The sequence below is a fragment of the Humulus lupulus genome, chromosome X (assembly GCF_963169125.1).
Source record: "Humulus lupulus chromosome X, drHumLupu1.1, whole genome shotgun sequence".
In the NCBI taxonomy this organism is placed as follows: domain Eukaryota; kingdom Viridiplantae; phylum Streptophyta; class Magnoliopsida; order Rosales; family Cannabaceae; genus Humulus; species Humulus lupulus.
Genome location: NC_084802.1, coordinates 206,005,978 through 206,025,872, shown reverse-complemented (window position 1 = coordinate 206,025,872; position 19,895 = coordinate 206,005,978). Strand labels below are relative to the sequence as shown.

General features: G+C 36.9%; 1 protein-coding gene across 1 annotated transcript; it reads left to right on the top strand.

Annotated features, from left to right (window-relative positions):
• The first annotated feature begins 17,710 nt into the window (after positions 1-17,710).
• LOC133806669 (uncharacterized) lies at positions 17,711-19,628 on the top strand. Its single transcript, XM_062244762.1, has 3 exons — positions 17,711-18,371; positions 18,471-19,047; positions 19,136-19,628. Exons 1-3 carry the CDS (start codon positions 17,711-17,713, stop codon positions 19,626-19,628), a joined length of 1,731 nt encoding a protein of 576 aa, XP_062100746.1.
• The last annotated feature ends 267 nt before the right edge of the window (positions 19,629-19,895 follow it).

The window sequence follows — 19,895 nt, the reverse complement described above, 5'->3', positions numbered from 1 at the left end:
CGTATCTCTCTTAGAGATATCCTTCCTTATGGGTGCAGGTCGTTTATAAGGCACGTTAGAGCTGGTCGCCTGGTAGACTTCAGCTCGACTTTCAACAAGTGCTGTGTAGTTGGTGAATCTCGACTTGTATCGATTGCCTTTGAAGAGTTTATTCTCAGAAGCTGAGGGTTCATTGCTCGCCCATTTTCCACCATTCCTACCATTGCCATTAGGTTTCTCCGACCCGTTGGCGGCCTTGGCGGGCTCTTCGTTGGCGATTTCCCCTCATTGGCAATCGCGTCCTCGAGCTTGATATATCGATCCAAAAACTCCTGGGTAATTCTTACCCCATTCTTTCTCAGGCTACTCCAGAGGGGTGAATGGCGCCTAACCCCAGCAGTTAGGGCCATCATCTTGCCTTCATCACCCATTGTCTTGGCTCCAGCTGCTGCTCGCATGAAATGTTGGACATACTCCTTCAAGGGCTCTCCCTCCTTCTGGCGTATCTCGACCAGCTGGTTGACCTCTGTGGGGTGTACGCGACCCGCATAGAATTGTCTATAAAATTCCTTCACGAATATCTCCCAAGATACTATACTAGCAGGAGGGAACTTAAAGAACCAATCTTGGGTGGTGTCAGATAGTGTCGCGGGGAAGATCCTGCAGCGGGCATCTTTTGACACTTTCTGTATATCCATTTGTATCTCAAATTTGTTAACGTGAGATACTGGGTCTCCGTACCCATCAAAGTTTGGCAGTGTCGGCATCTTAAATTTACTGGGGGTTTCAGCCGCAGCAATCCTTTGTACAAATGGAGTGCCCCTCCTCCTATCGTACTCTATGTGGGACGTTCGTCGCCTGACAAAATGTTGTACTGCCTGGTTCAGGGCATCAATTTGAGCCTGAACCGCTTCAAGGACCGCAGGGGTGACCGGTGCCGGGGGAGCGTACTCATCATGCCTCTCACGACGGTCGTTGAGTACGTCCCTTAAGTCATCCTCTCTGCGTCTCTGCTCGCTAACTCCTAGCCTATCAAAGACATTTTGCTACCTGGGTTTCCCCTATCGTTATGGCTAGCTGGCCTATTTTCTCTAAGTGGGGGGCTTCTGCCTCCACCTCTTTCCTCATTCCTCCGACCAACATTCCCTCTGCCAGAGTCAGCTTCATTATAATCGTAGCCGTCTCTAAACTGGGGCTAACTACGGCGTGACCGACTGTTCATGCTATTTCGTCCTCGGGATGGAATTTCCTGAGTGTTAGAGGGAAGCCTGCGCTGGTCGTTGGGTCCCCGTGCATTGTTATGCCGTGGGGGGCCCATGACCGCAGAGCCTACTCGATGTTCCTTCTGTTGGCAGAAGGACACTGTCCCCTGCTCGGTGGATTTGGCTCTTCATCCCTTGGGTGTTTAGGGCTGCGGGGCGGCTGCCCGGCCCTATTCTGCCTCTGGAGCTGGGGATTGCCTCGACCAGCCTGAGATGGAGGCTATTGCTCAGGATCCCTAGCTGGGACATCATCTTGAGCCACAGGTGGCTGCTCCGGTTTCTAAGGGCTTGCTGGCTGGAGCGGAGGACTAGGATTGAGAGCTCTCTGAGGCGGCACACTCGGTGGCTGATCTGGCTGAGAGGCTGGCACAGCCTGACTTCGGGCCAATTGGATGGCTACTTCAAGAGCGGCCATGGCATCCTTCTATCGAGGATCCATGTTCGCTTACCGCTCACTCAGCTCCTGACGCTGGCATTCAATTTCTCTCTACTGCAGTGCCATTGTCTCCGCAGCATTCTCCTGATTGGCCTTCAGATTGGCCAACTCGTCCTGCAATACCCCCAGTGTTGCCCTCAGCGTTTTCGAATCTAACTCCTCCTCTTCAAACTCTAAATGTGGTTCATTTTCAGCCACATTTGGGGGAGGAGGTTGAGATGATGCAGCGCCAGTGGTCTCTCTAGCTCTCTTAGATGTCTTTGCCAGTAGATTTTTCTTACAGCTTCTTGAGTTCAACTCTCAACAAGAGCACTAGAATGTTGACCCACGATTTGGCCAACGACATGAAGTCAAAAATACGACAGGAAATGGGATGATAATTAAGAGTTTAATCTAATGGTAAAGAATAAACACAAACAATTTATAGTGGTTCGGCCCCAATGAATGGTAATGACCTACGTCCACTTAGTGCTATTATTAATATTGAATCCCAATGTCGTGATCAAAGAACTAGGGTTCTTGAGTTTCACAAACCTTGGGAGAATTACAACCAGACGATGGGTAATCGCACTATATGCTCTATCTTTCAAAATTCAGGAAAAAGATTCAAAGATCAAAAGTCCCTTCCTTGAGCTATTTCATGCATATTTATAGGCTTAAGGGGGTTACATGGGCCAATGGGCCTTAACTATCCTTAATATCCGTGTATCAAGGTAATAAAGAGGAAATAATCAACGTAGTTATTACAAGATTACAATCTTTTAAGGAAATAAACCGAATCATATGACCAGCCTAGTCGTGCCTAATAGTCAGGCTTGACGAAGCAATGTGTAGTTGGTTGATCACCGAACAACACCGCCTTATTTTGACTTTGCCACGTGTCAACCACGTGTGAGAAATCATTGCCACGTCATCAGCAGCCATTTTTGGGTAAACAAAGTCCATGTGCTTGTAGTAATATATAGCTTCTCATGGCTCAAAACCTTTTTCAATGTCACATTCTCTTCCTTATATAACTTCAAAGCATCCCTAGCAACAGTAATTCGAGAAGGGATCACAAACCTAGGTTGAAGAATTTTCACAAATTTTTTGAAGCCTTCACCCTCAACATGTCTAAATGGCAACTCATCCAACAAAATATATTGGGTAAGGGCTATCCTACAAGCTTCTTTGTTATAAGACAATGCCACTAAGCTTGTTTCCCCATCATTTCCTCCCTTAACTTGTTCAAAACTTAAATTTTTTTGTTTTTAATCATCTATCCTCCATGGACTAAGCTCACAAACATTCTTCAAATGGTTCCATAGATGACTAGTCCCATGTTTTCTCGTGTCACAAAAAACAAAAAAAAAATCAGATCCACAATAGTTACACATACACTTAGGTGGAGGAGGTTCTTCCAAAGGATTGGTTGTTGACGGAGGTGGGGGAGGATGTAACGCCCTAAACTCCAGGGACCGTTACGGTGTGCCTTGTAAACAATGTTAAACTCGCTAATCGAGTCATTTGGCCAAAATTTTGTAACTAAGTATGATTAGCGGTTTAGGGATTAAATTTTTTGGATAAGATGCAACGTTTCATTAGAACGTTTAATATATATGCTGGGATCCCAAAATTATAATTTCAGAGTCTACAACAAGAAAATATTTACAACAGGCCGTTCTATGCGGCAAAACAGGGTTTAACCCTAGTTCCTTCTCAACCCCCGGCCGTGGTGGACGAGCAGCTGCATATGTACACCTCATCACCTAAGCCCTCCAACTCAAGGATGGTCCAGCTTTCTTTTGCCTTTACCTGCACCACATAGCACCCATGAGCTGAAGCCCAGCAAGAAAACACAATAAAACACGGTATAATATCAGCAATGATCGTAATAATCATCGAGGACTCTTAGTCCAAACAAATAGGTGACAGTCGCAACGGTCACAAAAGTGGGTACAACCCCCCTCTAGCCATGTGACGTTAGGGTCACTCAGGCTTAACTGATAAGAGAACCTTTCATAAGTTTGAACATGATAGGTGTATGATGATTAGTTACCAACATAACCTTCCCCATGACTTACAGTCATAACCCTGGAACAACGTTCCCTAGCCATGTGACAAATAGTCACCGGGGCCATATGCCCTGGCTCTGAATAACTAGTCTCAGACTAGCCAAGCGCTTATAAGTTCATCGACCTTAGGTTCGCTCCAGCGTTAATACCCCATATGAGTCATTCTTTGCTGATATCGATTAGATCTAATCTTCATTTGGCTCGGCGTTCATGATGCTATGCCATTTCTGACTCTTAGGTCAGTAAAACACGACCAGTGTTCAACCCATTGTGAACTTGACTAGTAAATCATAACTTCACACATGGATTTAACACCATTGCCGATTCTAGCTAATAAGTCAGTGCCACACACAAGTAAGCCATGCCACCAAACATATATCACATATCCAATATCCATAAATAAGGTATTCAGCATGCTTACTCAACATGTGCTAGTACAATTAGGACATTGCACGAACACAGAGGCTCAAGCTCTGAACAATATCATACTCAATATGTAAAGCATGTCCTAATCACACGTTTCTCGTGCATCATATGCATTATATTTAACAATCCAGCATGCACCAATAATAGCCATGCATGTCACATATACACAGGGTGCAATTTTCTTACCTCAGATTCGAGCTAGAACCAACATAAGAACGACCCTTGAGAACGATCAACCTTTAAGCCCTTAGCGGTCACCTAATCATAACCAAATACGGGATACCATCAATAAAATGATCAACATAGGTTACCAAACCAAAATCTAGCCTTCGGGACAACAATCCAAACTAATCCAAGTAGTAGGAACACTCCCGAGGCCTATAGCTAAGTTCCCGGGGTCAAAACGAGCAAACGGGGTGAAAACAGGGCAAGGGCTGCGGCCCTAGCACCTTGAGCCGCGGCCCCCAGAATTTCCTGAAGCAAGGGCCGCGGCGCCCAGCAGGTACAACACTCCCACCTGCTTCTTCAAAGCAGGGCCGCGGCACCCCAAGAACAGGGCCGCGACCCCCAACTCTGGGCCATTCCCAAACGCGTTTTTAACACTCCAAAGCCTCCAAAATCATACCTAGACATTCCCCAATCATCAAATCAAAGTTCTCAAGCTTCCCAAAACTCCAAAACCCTCAAAACACAAGGTTCAAACCAACCAAAAACTCAATAATTTACAAAGTCCAATTCTAAGCTTAAAAACTTTAGAAACTCAAAACGTCAAACTTAGATTACCTTTGATTGGGTTGTTTTCCATCAAATCCTTTGGTTAAGAAGCTTCTAATCTTTCCTAGGATCGCTATGCCTCGACCCTCGCTTGATTCCGACTCCTAGAACTCGAAATTCCCTTAAGAAAGCTTCGAACGGTAAAATAAGCTATCGGGAAGAGAGAGAGATTTTCTAACGTACGTTCTTATCTGACAAGCTACTTCAAGCTTAAGTAACCTCAAATAAAACCTAGGGCTCGGGGTCCCGAAAACACCCTCGGGGACATTATAGTCAAAACTTCCAGAATTCCATCCTGATCTCAAATACTCCCAATTTATCATCAAATAAACATTCTTATTACCCAAAACTTGACCCCGTTATGACAAAACCGCTAACTCATAATCTATGATTGTCTCATGCCGAATAGCTCGAATATATCTCCATAATAATAAAATCTCATTCACAAATTACAACATACACCCAATTTACAAATATGCCCTTATGATTATATATACACCCATATGCATGCATTTTATCATCATGTAATAATATAATTAACAAGCATATGATCATTTAATGCCATGATAAATCAATTATGGTCCTCCCGGCCTCCTAATCAAGGTCCTAGCCCTTATTAGGAAATTCAGGGCATTACAGAGGAGGAGGGTCTTCCTAGGTGAAATGTTCCCAAATGGAAGACCCTTTTGCCTTTTTGGGAGGGTGATGAGGCTTAGTAGGAGTTGTACCCCTCTTATTTTTACCCTTAATATGACCCTTATTTGTAGGGTTTTCAGTGGGAGCAAAAGGTTGATCTTGATTCTCTACCGGATCAGTTTCATCAACTTCATCAGTATCCATGACCCAATATGTAATGCCTGCTAATTAGGGTTCATTACCATGTGTGTTTAAAATTAGTGCTGAACTCGCTAAACGAGTCATTTGGACTAAAACATGTGATTAATCCACTAAGAGTTTATGCATTAAATTTTTTGGTTAAGAAGTAAACATTTCCATTAAACAAAACTTTAGTCTTTACATGGGATCCCAAAATACAAGTTTAAAAGTTGGTTACAACCGAGAGATTACAAAATAAGCTGGCCTAGGCGGCAAAACAGGGTCCAACCCTAGCTCCTCCGTGATATCTCGGTCGTGGCGGTCGAGCAGACTGCATATGTACACATCACCGCTATCGCTCTCCAACTCATGGCTGGTCAAGCTTCTCCTTACCCTTACCCGCTCCACAAAGCACCTGTGAGCCAAAAGACTCAGCAAGAAAACATATTCAGACAATTCACAGAGTATAACAGCATGCTTAGCAGTAATAGCCTGAACCAGACATAAACATTGTACAGAAAAGTGACCATAGGATCACACAAGTGCGTGTCGTACTCCCACTTCTTCATATGGCTTCCGAGCTAGTCAAGTGCATAGGGCACTCTCGAGGTGGCCTAGCCATAGCGACCTATGCTCAACATGCATAGTGCCGATCACGGCTTATAAACTGAACCTTATGGATCCTCGACTTATAAGTCGAGCCTTGGAAACCCTTGACTTAAAAGTCGAGCCCCTTTTTAACCAAATATACGCTTGACTAATAGGTCAAGCTTCAATCAAATGCAACAGGTAGATTCTCGGCTCATAAACCGAGCATCCTAGCCAAAACAAACATCTACATAATACATTCATTATACATGCAAGGACAATGCATTACAATACACTAAAGCAGAAACACATAGGCATAATTATAATCATGCTCACTAGCTGTGCCCGAGCCCTAATTACGTTTACATTTAGCAAATGGGCCAAGCCCCAATCATATCACATTATTAACTGGGCCAAGCCCCAAACATGCATCTCACATATCAGGTGCAATTTTCTTACCTTTGGTCCAAGTATAGGCTACCAATGAACGACCCTCGAGCACGATCCCTATTCCGACCCCCTAGCGATAACCTAGTCACAACCACGATATAGGATCCCATCAATAACAAGTGAATAAAGGCTTTCAGACCGAGTCCTAGCCTATGGGTCATTGAATTCTACTAAACTGGGTAGTAGGATCGATCCCGAACCCTTAGGGTTGAGTTCTCACACTCAAAAACCCTCTTGGTGCTCAAAACCCCTTAAGCGCTGCGGCCCCAAGCACCTGGGCCACGACCTACCCAAGTCAGAGGCTCCAGCCTCCTTTTTCACCGAACACGTGCTGCAGCGCACCCTCGCGTCAGAGCCCTTCCTTGGCCCCCTGGGTTTAAGAGGGTCACGACACCCTAAGAATAGGGTCGCGGCCCAACCCTACGAATCCATAATCCTTGGGTTTTCCTTCAGCCAAACCCAATCAAAATCACCCCAAATCATACCTAAAACTTCAATTCAATTCCCATAACAGATTCAACATTTTCCTAGCAACAAAACCCAACTTAAAACTTGATGGAAAACTCATCAAAACCCAAAATCCAACAAAGCCTAAAATTATAGAAAAAGCTTCAACCACATGAAATTAAACTCAAAAAGCTGAACGAATTCTTACATCCAATGGCTGGATTATGGTCTCAAGTTGCTCCTAGCTTAATACTAGACACCAAACCTTCAATCCCCAAGCTTTGTTTCCTAAATTCTCAAGTTACCAAGGAGAGAGAGAGAAAGAGAGAGAGAGAGAGCTTAAAATGGTCAAATTTTGAAAAATGGAATTAGAATCGTGGCATAGGCTTAAGGACCGCGACTTTAGCAAAGTCAGAGACCACCCAAATCTGGCACGAATTAATGCTGTGGCATCCCCTTAAGGGCCGCGACATGATGAGTGGCAGAGAGCAAAGAAAATCTGGGTTTTCACACGAGCCGCTGCATGGAGTTTAAGGGTCGCGGCGCTTGAAGACGAAGGCACAAATCTCCTGGGCATTTTGAAGACATGGGCCATGGCACACCTCCGTGAAGAGAAAAAATATATATTATTTAGGGTTTCAACATTATAATTAAGATAGGGATTAGGGTTTTTAATTACGAATTTTCAGAGAGTTCTTGACGGCTAAGCTTATTTTATGCATTTTTCTTCTTTAATTTCTTTTCAAGTTTTGGATGTTAAAGATGATAACGTTTATTTTTATGATGTTAGCTATGTTTGTCATGAACTAAATATTTTTCTCTAAGGTTTAATGTAGTCACTTGGATATTTATTAATTTTTTATGAAGTTTATATAATTTCTTCTTCTTCTATCCTTTATCTATATGATTTGTGCTTAATGCGTATGGATAATTGATCACTATTTACATGATTTATGATTTTGATTCGAGATCCGAGAGGAGAGAGGAGAAAGTGAATATTCTATAATCATATAGCCATAAATTGTATATAGGACGATAGTACCTATAAGGTTTGTGTAGCGTTTAGGGTTTCCATGCTTCATGCCTGCTATATGTTAAAACTTATCACAGATATGTAGAAAGTTTACATATAGGTTGAGATCTTTTTATCTTGAAAAAGAATTAGGATTATTTTAGTTAACCCGCTATTAGGATAGAAATTGAAGAATTATATGCGCTGATTAGTAAAATTAACAGATTGAAAAGTTGATGAAGTTAATACCCTAGGTTTTTAAATTCTTGAATCAATCTTTATTATTGCAAAGTCTATTTCAATTTTAAGTCTTAGTTTAAAAATCACTCTATTTTCGACAGCCAAATAGAAATTTAAAAACAATTATTGGTAATTGGTTGATAGTTGATAACTCTAGGATATAGAGTTATTTTACTATTGTTAAACTAAAATTTTGAGCAAAAATTGTGTCTCTCAAGTGATTTACAATAATTTTAAATGTAGTTTTTGTTAATTTGCTAATTAGAGCTATTAAATGTTAATGCTTGTAAATTGATGAAAAGAGGCCAATAATTCTATGTTTGTTTTTGAAGTTGGGCAAGAGATCTAGTGGAAACTGTAGAGAATATTTGGTGCTTGAATGGAGAAATAAATTATCAGATTTCTGCAGCATTTTCACAGAATTTCGTTCAGGCAGCATTAAGGAATTTCACATGTTTTGGTCTGCCACCTCATAAATTATTGAGGCCTTTGCATTTCATTAATATGTATTTTTTTTGGGCTGAAAAGTTGGGCTTTTATTAATTGGTGGTCCAAAAAGGTGGAGAAAGAGACAAAATAAGGACTTGCACGTGAATAGAGAGCCCTAGCTCATGTGACTAAAGGGACTATCATCATCTTCTCTTTTGGGTAGAAGCAATAGACAGAAAAGAGGGCCGCCTGGTGCAAGAAGAAAATACCCATTTTGACAGCCATTAAAAGAAGAAAGAAGGAAAGAGAGAGATGGTTCTAAGGAAGATGACAAAAAGAGAAGGGCTATTTGGGGGACACTCCATAATATTCTTGGCTTGCTTTTCTTCCCTTTCTCTCTTATAACTTAATTCTTTCTTGCATTTTATTTTGATTTATGGATGGTTATAAGTTGGGTTATTTTGTGTTTAAAGCTATGAACTAGTTCTCTTTAAGTTAGGATAATTAAGAAACTTTGTTATGCAATTGTGGAACTTTGCTATTGATGCTTAATGCTAATTGAAGTTTATTCATTCAAGTAATTTTCATGCTTAATATTTACTATTGCTTGATCACCTTTAGTAAATGATTGAAATAGTTAAGATTGATGAAAATGATTATAATTATTGGACAAAAGACTTGAATTATGCAAGATTAATTTCTTTGATTTTAATTTTGTAAGGGTATAGACATATATCTTTGCCTTGCATAATCTAATAGAATTGGTGCTTTATATGAAATTCTTGAAATTAAATTGGCTTAGACATAAGTAATTTAATTAGAGAGTTAAACCCATTTGATTTCGACAAAAACTTATGGACTTGATTAGAATTCTTGATTAATAAACTGTCAGTGTGCCACAACATTTTCATAGCATTGTTTCCAGTAATTGCATAATAGGGGGAATTAATTATCCTAACTTACCATTTCATTATCAATTGATTTTCATATTGCATCCCATTAATTTAGATTTTAAATTCAGCTATTAGTTATTTTTAATTGCATATAAAAATCAACTTCCAATTTAATTTGAGTTTGGTTCTTTTATTTTTAATCATTTTGCTAGACTTTAATTTCACAATTTTTAGCTTAAAAACAATCCTTGTGGATACGATGTTGGGTTCTTATCATCTTATTACTTGTTGACAGTGTACACTTGCACTTAGTATCTATTTTTGCACAACAATAGTCTTTGTAGGAACGATACTTTACTTACTATTTTATTACATGAATCGATTGTGTATACTTGCACATCAGTACTGCAATTTTTGCCTCACAATGGAGGGAAATAGAGAGGGATACGAATGACAACCGGAGGGAGAGAAAGAGAAAAACAACATGTTAGAGAGAAATAAATTATTTTTGAATATAAAGAATATTTTGGTCCCAAAAAAAGGTTGGGAGCACACTTGTGAGATGAATGTGTATGTTGACATATTAATTATTCTCATTATGTTAATATGCATTAACCTTGAAATTTCCCAATTCCAATCTCTTCCCAATGGCATAAAAAAAAGACACAAGGTTATTATTTATTATTCCTTCTCCCAATAAGTTTAGCTTCAGTTTGGTAAAATTGTGCCTTATTCAAAACTTAATTTAAGTTGTATTGTGAGAAAGTAGTTGAGCCATGAAATTGTCATGTATTTGGTAAATTATAATTTAAAAATATGTAAAAATCATACTATAATATTTATTAAACTCTAATTTTACAATGATTTGTTCATATAAGATTACTAAAATAAAAGAATATTTTTTATAATTTAATTTTTATTTATTTATTTAAAATTTTTTTTTTTGAGTAATTGGCGGTAAAATCCCATTATCTTTACATTTTCTTACACTTAATCTTTATTTTTGGCAGCAATACCTCCCAAACCTCGGTTCTGTTAGCAAATCCATAGTCCCTGTTAGTTCCAAACCGTAATCTATTGGGCCATGTATTAATTACTTAATTAATTATTTTAAAAATAAATTTAATTTATAAAAAATTAAATAATAAAAATAGAAAAAACTTTAAGATAAATAATAATAAAAAAACAATAATAATAAACCAAACTCTTATCCCTCTTATCCATCTTCTTCCTCTTCCTCCTCATCCTCCTCCTCCTCTTCTTCTTCTTCTTCTTCTTCACAGCCCTAAAAAAAAATCCATTGGTCTTCCCCATTTTCTTCTTCCTTTTTTCCTTCCTTCCTCATCTTCTTCTTGCAACTTTCATGGGTGGGTGAGGTGATGGGATCTGGGGATGGGGTGGGAAGGCGACGAGGGGCTCGGTGCAAAAAGGTGGCTGAGAATGAGATTTGGGGTCGGGGCGATGGCGTCTAAGCCGATATGGCTAGGCGATGAGAGGGTTTAGGGCCAACATGGATGGGCGGTAGGAATGTTTAGAGCCTATGGGGTTTAGAGCCGGTTGGGTTTAGGGCCGAATGAAATATAGGTTTGGGGAGGGTTGATTCTTCATTTTTCTCTTCATGTTCCAGGAAGGTTCTTCATGTTCCTGGATTTCTTTTGATTTGTTTTTATTTTTCTTTTTTTCACATCTCAGCGTTTGTTTTGATATTGTTTTGTTGATGTATTTATATTTTAGATTTATTTTATTGATGAATGATGAGAAAAGAAATAGATCTGGATTGTTTGTTTCAAATTTTGGCTCAAATGATGAGGATGAAGAGGGATGTTCATGGAATTTTTGGTTCAATTTTTTTTTTCTTTCAATTTTTTAAAAATATTAATGTATTTTGTTTGTTGAAGATGAGCGCATCAGGGTTAAGCATAAATTTGGGTATGAGTGCAAGGGTCCAAACTTTGAATTTGGATCTTGTTTTTGGGTAAGGTACCTTAGTTCTTGAAAAATATTCGAGTTTTTAGAAGAATTCTGGGTTTATATTGGTGGTGTTATGCTTTTATTTTCATTTCGAATTTAATTTTATACTATTTTTTTAATTAAAATATATTTTAAATTAAAATTAATTAAAATAATTTTTCATTAATGACGTTGATCACAATTTATGACCTGGACGGTCTTCACTGGCAGTTAACGGTCTGGAACTAATGGGGAATGTGGATTTGCTAACAGAATTGAGGTTTGGAAGGTATTGCCGCCAAAAATAAAGATGAGAGTTTAAGTGTAAGAAAATATAATGATAAGGGAGTTTGCCGCCAATTATTCTTTTTATTTTACATATATATAAGTGTTATCCCAAAAATTTGAAAAGAATGACGTGGCAGTAAAATTGGCACATGGCATGAGTTAGTAGGGTGATCTGGCTTGGTAATGGCCCAATACATCAGTTAAGGAATTGGACAGATAGTCAAGCCAGATACACCCGACCGAAGAGAATATTTGGTCTGAGGGTTGCTTGGCTCAGACCCCAGTTTGAAGACCCTAATAATTGATTTGGAGCCAAGTCCAAGAAGTTGAAGGGGAGGTTTGGATTTTGGTTCAAAGGATAAAAGCATTAGGTCCGATCGAACCTAAGCTTAGGGGACCTCTTGTTATGTTTGGCTCGAATGTGTTCAAAGAGAATGACCAAGGCTCAAGTCTTACTCAAGGGGAAAACCACATAATGGCTGATCGGTATGTTGTGTAAGAGGTGTACTTGGGCTCGAACGAAGTGAGGGAAGTATACCTCGGACCACCTTGGTCCGAGGAGAAGGTTTTGAGGTCCGATCGGACTGAGGTTGAAAAGGAGAGGCTTGAACCATTTTGGTCCGAGGAGAAGGGCACTATGTCCGATCGGACATACCCATAGGAGAGGTACCTTGGATCATTTGGGTCCAAGGTGATGGTATGTAAAAGGTGGCTCGGACCACCCTGGTCCGAGGAGAAGAGTCCAAGGTCCGATCGGACCTTGGTTGAACAAAGAAGGCTCGGACCATTTTGGTCCGAGGACAAGAGCATTATGTCCGATCAGACATGATGCCTATGGGGGGTGTCTTGGACCATTTTGGTCCGAGGAGGTGGCATGAAGAGATGGCTCGGACCACCTTGGTCCGAGGAGGAGAGTGCAAGGTCCGATCGGACCTTGACTGAAGGAGCCAAAGAGGGTGGTTTGAACCACCTTAAGCCAAAGAAGGAAACTATTGTGTCCGATCGGACACAATGAAGGGGTATACCTCGAATTGGCTCAAAGTAAGAAGCAAAGTAAGTATCCTCAGACCACCTTGGTCCGAGGAGAGCCATGCACATACCACCTTTGACCCACGAAAAGCTTGAAGAGTAATCAACATGCATGAGAGACTACGTCAAACTGCCCGAAACCATTTCAGTGAGAATTGGTCCAAGCATCCGGGAATCTCTCACTCTTCACTCGAATTTAGGGATCAGTTGTATTTTAAACATTTATTTTGTATTATAAATATAAGGTAAATAATGAAATATCCCTATCTATAGGGGATATCAGTTAAGAATCCCAGTCTATAAATAGAGAGTTGGGAGGATCGTAAAAGGACTTTTGGCAAAATTAAGAGTTAACCTGTGTTCTAGAGAGAGAAAGTGTTTTTCCCTGAGAGAACCATTTTTTTGTATTCTGGAATATTTTGCACTGAAGAAACTCAGTTGACACTGTTCATCTGATCTTGAGTGTGAATACAGTAATAAAATCTCTAAGTGGATTAGGCTATTACCGATTATCGGGGCTGAACTACTATAAAATCTCGTGTTATTTACTTTCATCGATAAAAAAACTGTCTATTGTCGTTTATTATTCTCTTGAAGGCTTGTCGTAGTTGACGTTCTTACGTCGTTGGCTAAAATCACAGTCAACAATAAGTTTTACATTATATCATATACATTGACTTGTCTATTTTTTTTTCTTAATATTATATATATTTTTTATTCATTTTAATTATTGAAACAAGGAAAGACGAGATAAAGTAGAGATATTATTAAAAAAATATAGTTGAAAGATGAATATTACTCTCTAAATGTAAAGAAAATACTAAAGCAGGGTAAAAAAACAATATTTTCATGTGATACCCTATTGGTAAAATTTAATATCAGGTCCTATGTATTTTAATTTAATACAAAAAATGTCTCTACTGTTTAATCAAATTTTTACGATAGACCCTCTGTATGAGAAAATTATTAAAGGACTCTTGTATTTTGTAATTTGGTTAAAAATGTTTCATAAATTCAAATTTGGTCAAAATACTTTCAAATAAGATAGAAATTCCATTGATTATATTAATCTATCTTTTCTCCCACTCTCTCTCCTCCTTCCCGAAAGTGTTGACTACTCCAAGCCACCTTCTTTCATTGAATTTATGCAAGAAAGCTCGTTCTAATTCTTCTCAATCGGTTGAGTCATCATCTAGCATTATTTATGCATTGCAAATAAAAATCAACTGATTGAAAAATGAAATAGACGAAATCTTGTTGGAAAATAAGGTGGAAATTGAAAATAGATTCAAGAGTTGATGGAAGAAATGTGTAAATAGATGGAAAAAGCTAAAAATTACAGAAAGCAGAGTTACATTTTTGGGGGCAAAAACAGTTACTTCTCGTTGAAAATACACACAAAAGTTTTAATTTGTGGGAATGAACTCTACCACCATTTATGGACATGCCTTTGTTCCTCACTCAAATACGAAAACGTCAACTTTACATAGAGGACGCTGCTCAAAACCTCCATACCCATCATCAACTAACCCAACAAATCCAAGCAACAATTCCTTAAACAAAATGAAGATGAAGAATAAGAGGTTTGCATTGTTCATTTGGTTTTCAAATTGGTTGGTTTGGGTCAATTGCTTTGGATTCTTCCATTGCAATGGAGTAAAGCATGCGGCTTTGAGGGGTTTATGCGAGAGTGAGATTTTTTGGAGTAGGGTTCGTTTGAACTAGAAGGATTTAGAAATCGGCATCGTCATTGTAGAAAAACATGGCACAGATGATGGAGCAGGGGTGGTGATTGTCATGAATTTGGAATGGTGGCTTGGAAATAGATGGCAAAAGAAGAAAAAAGGTATTTAAAAAAAATATATATTTCTTTTTTATTTAAGCCTTTTAAGATATTTTATTTTGTTTGAAATTAATAAATATATTAATATAATTGAGAGCATTTGTTCATATTTGAACTTATTTTGATCGAATTTGAATTCAATAAATAATTTTTAATCAAATCACAAAATACAAGGAACCTTTCAAAATTTTCTTAAACAAAAGGTCCATATTAGAATTTTAATTAAACACAAGGAAACTTTTTTGTATTAAACTTTAAATAATTGTTTTAGTTTATGTTAGAAGTAGTTATTTTATAATTTTTTATTAGTGTTTATTTAATCAATTTTTTTAAAATAAATGACTAAATTGTAAGAGTTAGAGTTAAGTTTTAATGTTATATGTATTTTACTTTTATTATATTAATATAAGAGATATTTACAGTGAAAGTACCCAAGTTATTTTTTTATGACGAAAGTACCTTCCGTCCACATGTTTAATCCATATTTTGGTGCAGTTTGGTGCAACTTTTGTTCTCGTTGTTAAGTCCATCTACGTGGCGTCAAATTTACGTATAACTTGGGTACTTTCCCTGCCAATGTATCGTTTATTTGATACTTTTGCCTATGTGTCGCAAACAGACTTAACAGTCGGAACAGACAGTTATACCAAACTGCACCAAAACATGGATAAAATGTACTTTCACTTAAAAAAATTATTAGATACTTAGTGATACATATATAATAAGTTGGGTAATTTCGTCGCAAATATCCCTTAATATAATTCTCCCCACAAAAAATATATACTAATATAATACTTACACTAATATTAAAATTAAAAAATAATAATATCAAAATAAAATAATTAAAATTTAAATATTATATTATATAAAAATAAAAATACAAATGTAATTAACAAAAGATAACGAAGCAATACTATTCATTGCTTTAATTTAAAAGGTAAACATCGTACCTCCTAGAGATCATTTTGTATTGTTTCTTTGAAGTAAATCTATTAACATTTGCGTTGAAGATGGCCCAGGTCAAAAACACATCGATTTTCTGGCTCAAATGTTGATCTCCTTTGGCTTTTTAAAATTATTTTCGCTGGTCTTTTACCCAATCTTGGTGAATGCGGCGTATTCATCGAAGCAATCAATGGTAAGAATTATAAAGATGTAAAGAATAGCAAATTATTAAGTTCACTTCTTTTTTTTTTTGTGAGTTTTATTATAGGCACTATATGGTGCCCATAGGCGGGCTAGGCCCGTGCCTAGGGCCCACCCCTACTCAGGGCCAAAAAATATCATGTAAACTCTTAAGTGTGTTCAAAGAAAAAAAAAATTTAAATAAGGCCCGCCCAGCAGCCTTTCCCCTTCCCAGTTGGTGTTCAAGAATTTTTTTTTTTAAATAAGGCCCAGCAGCCTTTCCTTCCCAGCCGACCCAATTAGTTTAAATAAATATAAATGTAGTGGTCCAACTGGACCAAAACGTGTGAGGCAATTCAAAGAAAAAAAGAAAAAAAAAAGCTGAAAAGTCTCTTTGGCTCTCTCTCTCACAATCTCACTCTCAATTCACATCCTTTCAAAAAAAAAACTCAAACTCCCATTTCAATTTTTCTCACCTACCTTCCCTAACCCTAAGAGTTCTCTCTCCTCTCTATACTCTAGTCTCTCCAAAACCACCATTATAATTTACAATTTTACCAACTATCCTCTACAATTCTCATCACTCATCAATCATCATATTAATATACAATATTCAAAGAAAAAAGCAATCTATTCTTCTTGTATTGTAATGGTAAGCTTTCAAAGTTAATCTTTTATTACTTTTTATTAATTTAATTGCTATGTTTATTTAAAATTAATAATTATTTACTTATCATACACATATTTTTTTTATCACCATTGATTCACATTCACACAAAAAAATAAGGTCACCATTGGCAAAAAAAAAAAAAGACCTTTTTATTGGTCTCATTTGATTTATAAAGTTATGTGACTTGTGTCTTGCAATTTTTTTTTTTAATTTTTTTTTATAGTTTTGCTATATTATTGTACTCATATCATTAATTTTGTTTGTAATTTTTAGAGGGTCCTATTAGAAATTACAAATACAAATCAGGAACCCAAAAAGAAAGGAGAAATTAAGGAAGGAACTCTTGCAAAAAAGTCAGGTTGGTTCTCTTAATAAGTATTTTAATACAAATAATGTAGACAATTTTGTAGTGAATGAGAATGACATTGAGAATCAATTTGATATTGAAAGTAATGAGAATGAGAAAAGTTCAAGTGATGTGAATGAAAATGAAGAATTGAATCGAACATTTAATGAGAATGAGAAAACTTCAAGTGATGTCAATGAAAATGAAGAACTGAATCAAACAGTGAATGAGAATGAGAAAACTTCAAGTGATGTATTCAACTTTCCTTTTGATATTGATGATCCAGGAAATTGGTATAGGATTGGTCATATTAATATGACAAACTTTATAGTTGAAAGAGGTCCAAAAAGAGTCATTAAGGAAGAGTTTACTAGGGATGCTTCTGGTAGGAATTTTTCTTCATGGCATTATATTAGAGAATTACCAAATGGAGAGAACAAGATAGGAAGTGGTTGATATATTCAGTTTCTTTAGATAAAGTATTTTGTTTTTGTTGAAAATTGTTTGCAACAAAGAAGCATCTTGTGGGTTTTTTAGCTGAGGGAGGTTTTAATGACTGGCATAATATTTATGAACGACTAAAAAGTCATGAACGAAGTACACAACACATTGAGTCAATTGCTAGTTGGGTGGAATTAGAAAAACGACTGAAAATGAAGTTAACAATTGATGCAAGTTTAGAAGAACAAGTTAATCAAGAGAAAAAACATTGGAAACAAGTGTTAGAGAGAATTCTTGCTATTGTGAAAAGACTTGGGCAAAATAATTTGGCATTTCGAGGAGATTGTGAAAAACTATATGAGAAAAACAATGGGAATTTCTTACAAATTATAGAATTACTTGCTGAATTTGATTCAACTATGCAAGAACATGTTCGTCGCATTTTAAGAGGTGAGACTCATTATCATTATTTGAGTCACAAGATTCAAAATGAAATGATACAACTACTGGCAACTGAGGTGAAAAGCTCCATAATTAGTAGAATTAAAGAAGCAAAATATTTTCCAGTCATACTAGATTGTACTCTAGATGCAAGTAATGATGAACAGATGTCTCTTGTTTTAAGATGTGTGAATGTTTTAGAAAGTCCAATATTTGTTGATGAGTATTTTCTAGAATTCATAAAAGTTCATGACACATCAGGGCTTGGTTTGCTTAATGAACTTTTAGATGCGTTGAATATTCTTGGACTTGATGTTGATAATATAAGAGGACAAGGATATGACAATGGATCTAATATGAGAGGAAAGAATAAAGGTGTACAAACTAGGCTACTTGAAATGAATCCTAGAGCATTTTACACTCCTTGTGCCTGTCATTCTCTAAATCTTTTACTTTCTGATATGGCTCATTGTTATCCCAAGGCTGTGTCTTTTTTTGGTGTGGTACAATGAATATACTCATTATTTTCAGCTTCTACAAAAAGATGGAAAGTATTTAGAGATCATGTGCCTGGTCTCACTGTTAAGCCATTATCAGAAACACGTTGGGAAAGTCGTGTTGACAGTGTTAAAGCAATAAGATTCCAAGCTCCACAAATAAAAGAAGCTTTAAATTACTTGGCAGAAAGCAATGAAGATGCCAAAACAAAAAGTGATGTTGAAACTTTAGCAACATATAATATTCAGAATTTTGAGTTCTTGGTGAGCATGGTTATTTGGTATGATTTGTTGTTTGCTGTTAATACTGCTAGCAAGATCTTGCAAAGTGAAGATATGCAAATTGATGTTGCTATCAAAGAGTTAAAGATTCTACTTTCATTTCTTCAAAAATATAGAGAAACTGGTTTTGAGGAGGCTTTGACTAAAGCTACTGAGATTGCAAGTATGATGGAAGTTGAACCTGTATTTATGGAGAAACGAAAAGTTTACAGGAAAAAGCAGTTTGATGAAAGTGTCAATGAGGAGGTGACACAATCAGCAGCAGAGTCATTTAAAATTGATTATTTTCTTTACATAATTGATCAAGCTATTTCATCATTTAAAACCAGGTATGCATACTTTCATGGTGTTTTACTTAAAATTTTCTTTCACTATTCCTACCATAATAACTAATAAAAATAATTATTGTTCAAATAGGTTCGAACAATTTCAGAATTTCGAGGAGAATTTCAGACTATTGTTTGATTTTGAGAAATTAAAGTCTGCAGATGATGACTCTTTGAAGAATTTTTGTATCAATCTTACAAACTTAATGAAGCATGGTGAGATTTCAGATCTTGACAATGATGACCTATACCAAGAGTTATATATGTTGCGTCAAAGTTTACCAAAAGAAACCAAAAGAGCTATCGATGTGTTGAGCTATATAAAAGAAGTGGATGGCAGTTATCCAAATGCTTCGATTGCTTATAGGATTTTTCTAACTATTCCGGTCACTGTTGCCCATGCAGAAAGGAGTTTTTCCAAATTGACCTTGATCAAATCTTATCTCTGTTCAACCATGTCTCAAGAAAGATTAAGTGGTTTAGCTATGTTATCCATTGAAAAGGATATAGTTGCAAAACTTGATTATGCAAATTTAATTAATACTTTTGCATCTAAAAATGCAAGACGTATAATATTTAAGTAATATATTGAAATTTATAAGTTTATGTAATGAATTATTGGTTTGGAATGTATTTATATTACTAAATATTAGTTTAATTTTATTTAAAATTACATAAAAAAATTACATATACAAAAGGGCTAATTTTTTTCAAATTTATTAAAACCGTCTTAGGCCTACTTTTTTTCAGGGCCGGCCCTGGTGCCCAACATTACTTGAAATAACGTCGTATAATTAATTAAATTTAATAAATTTAATATTTTGAATTAGAATGGGTGGGATCGAACATTA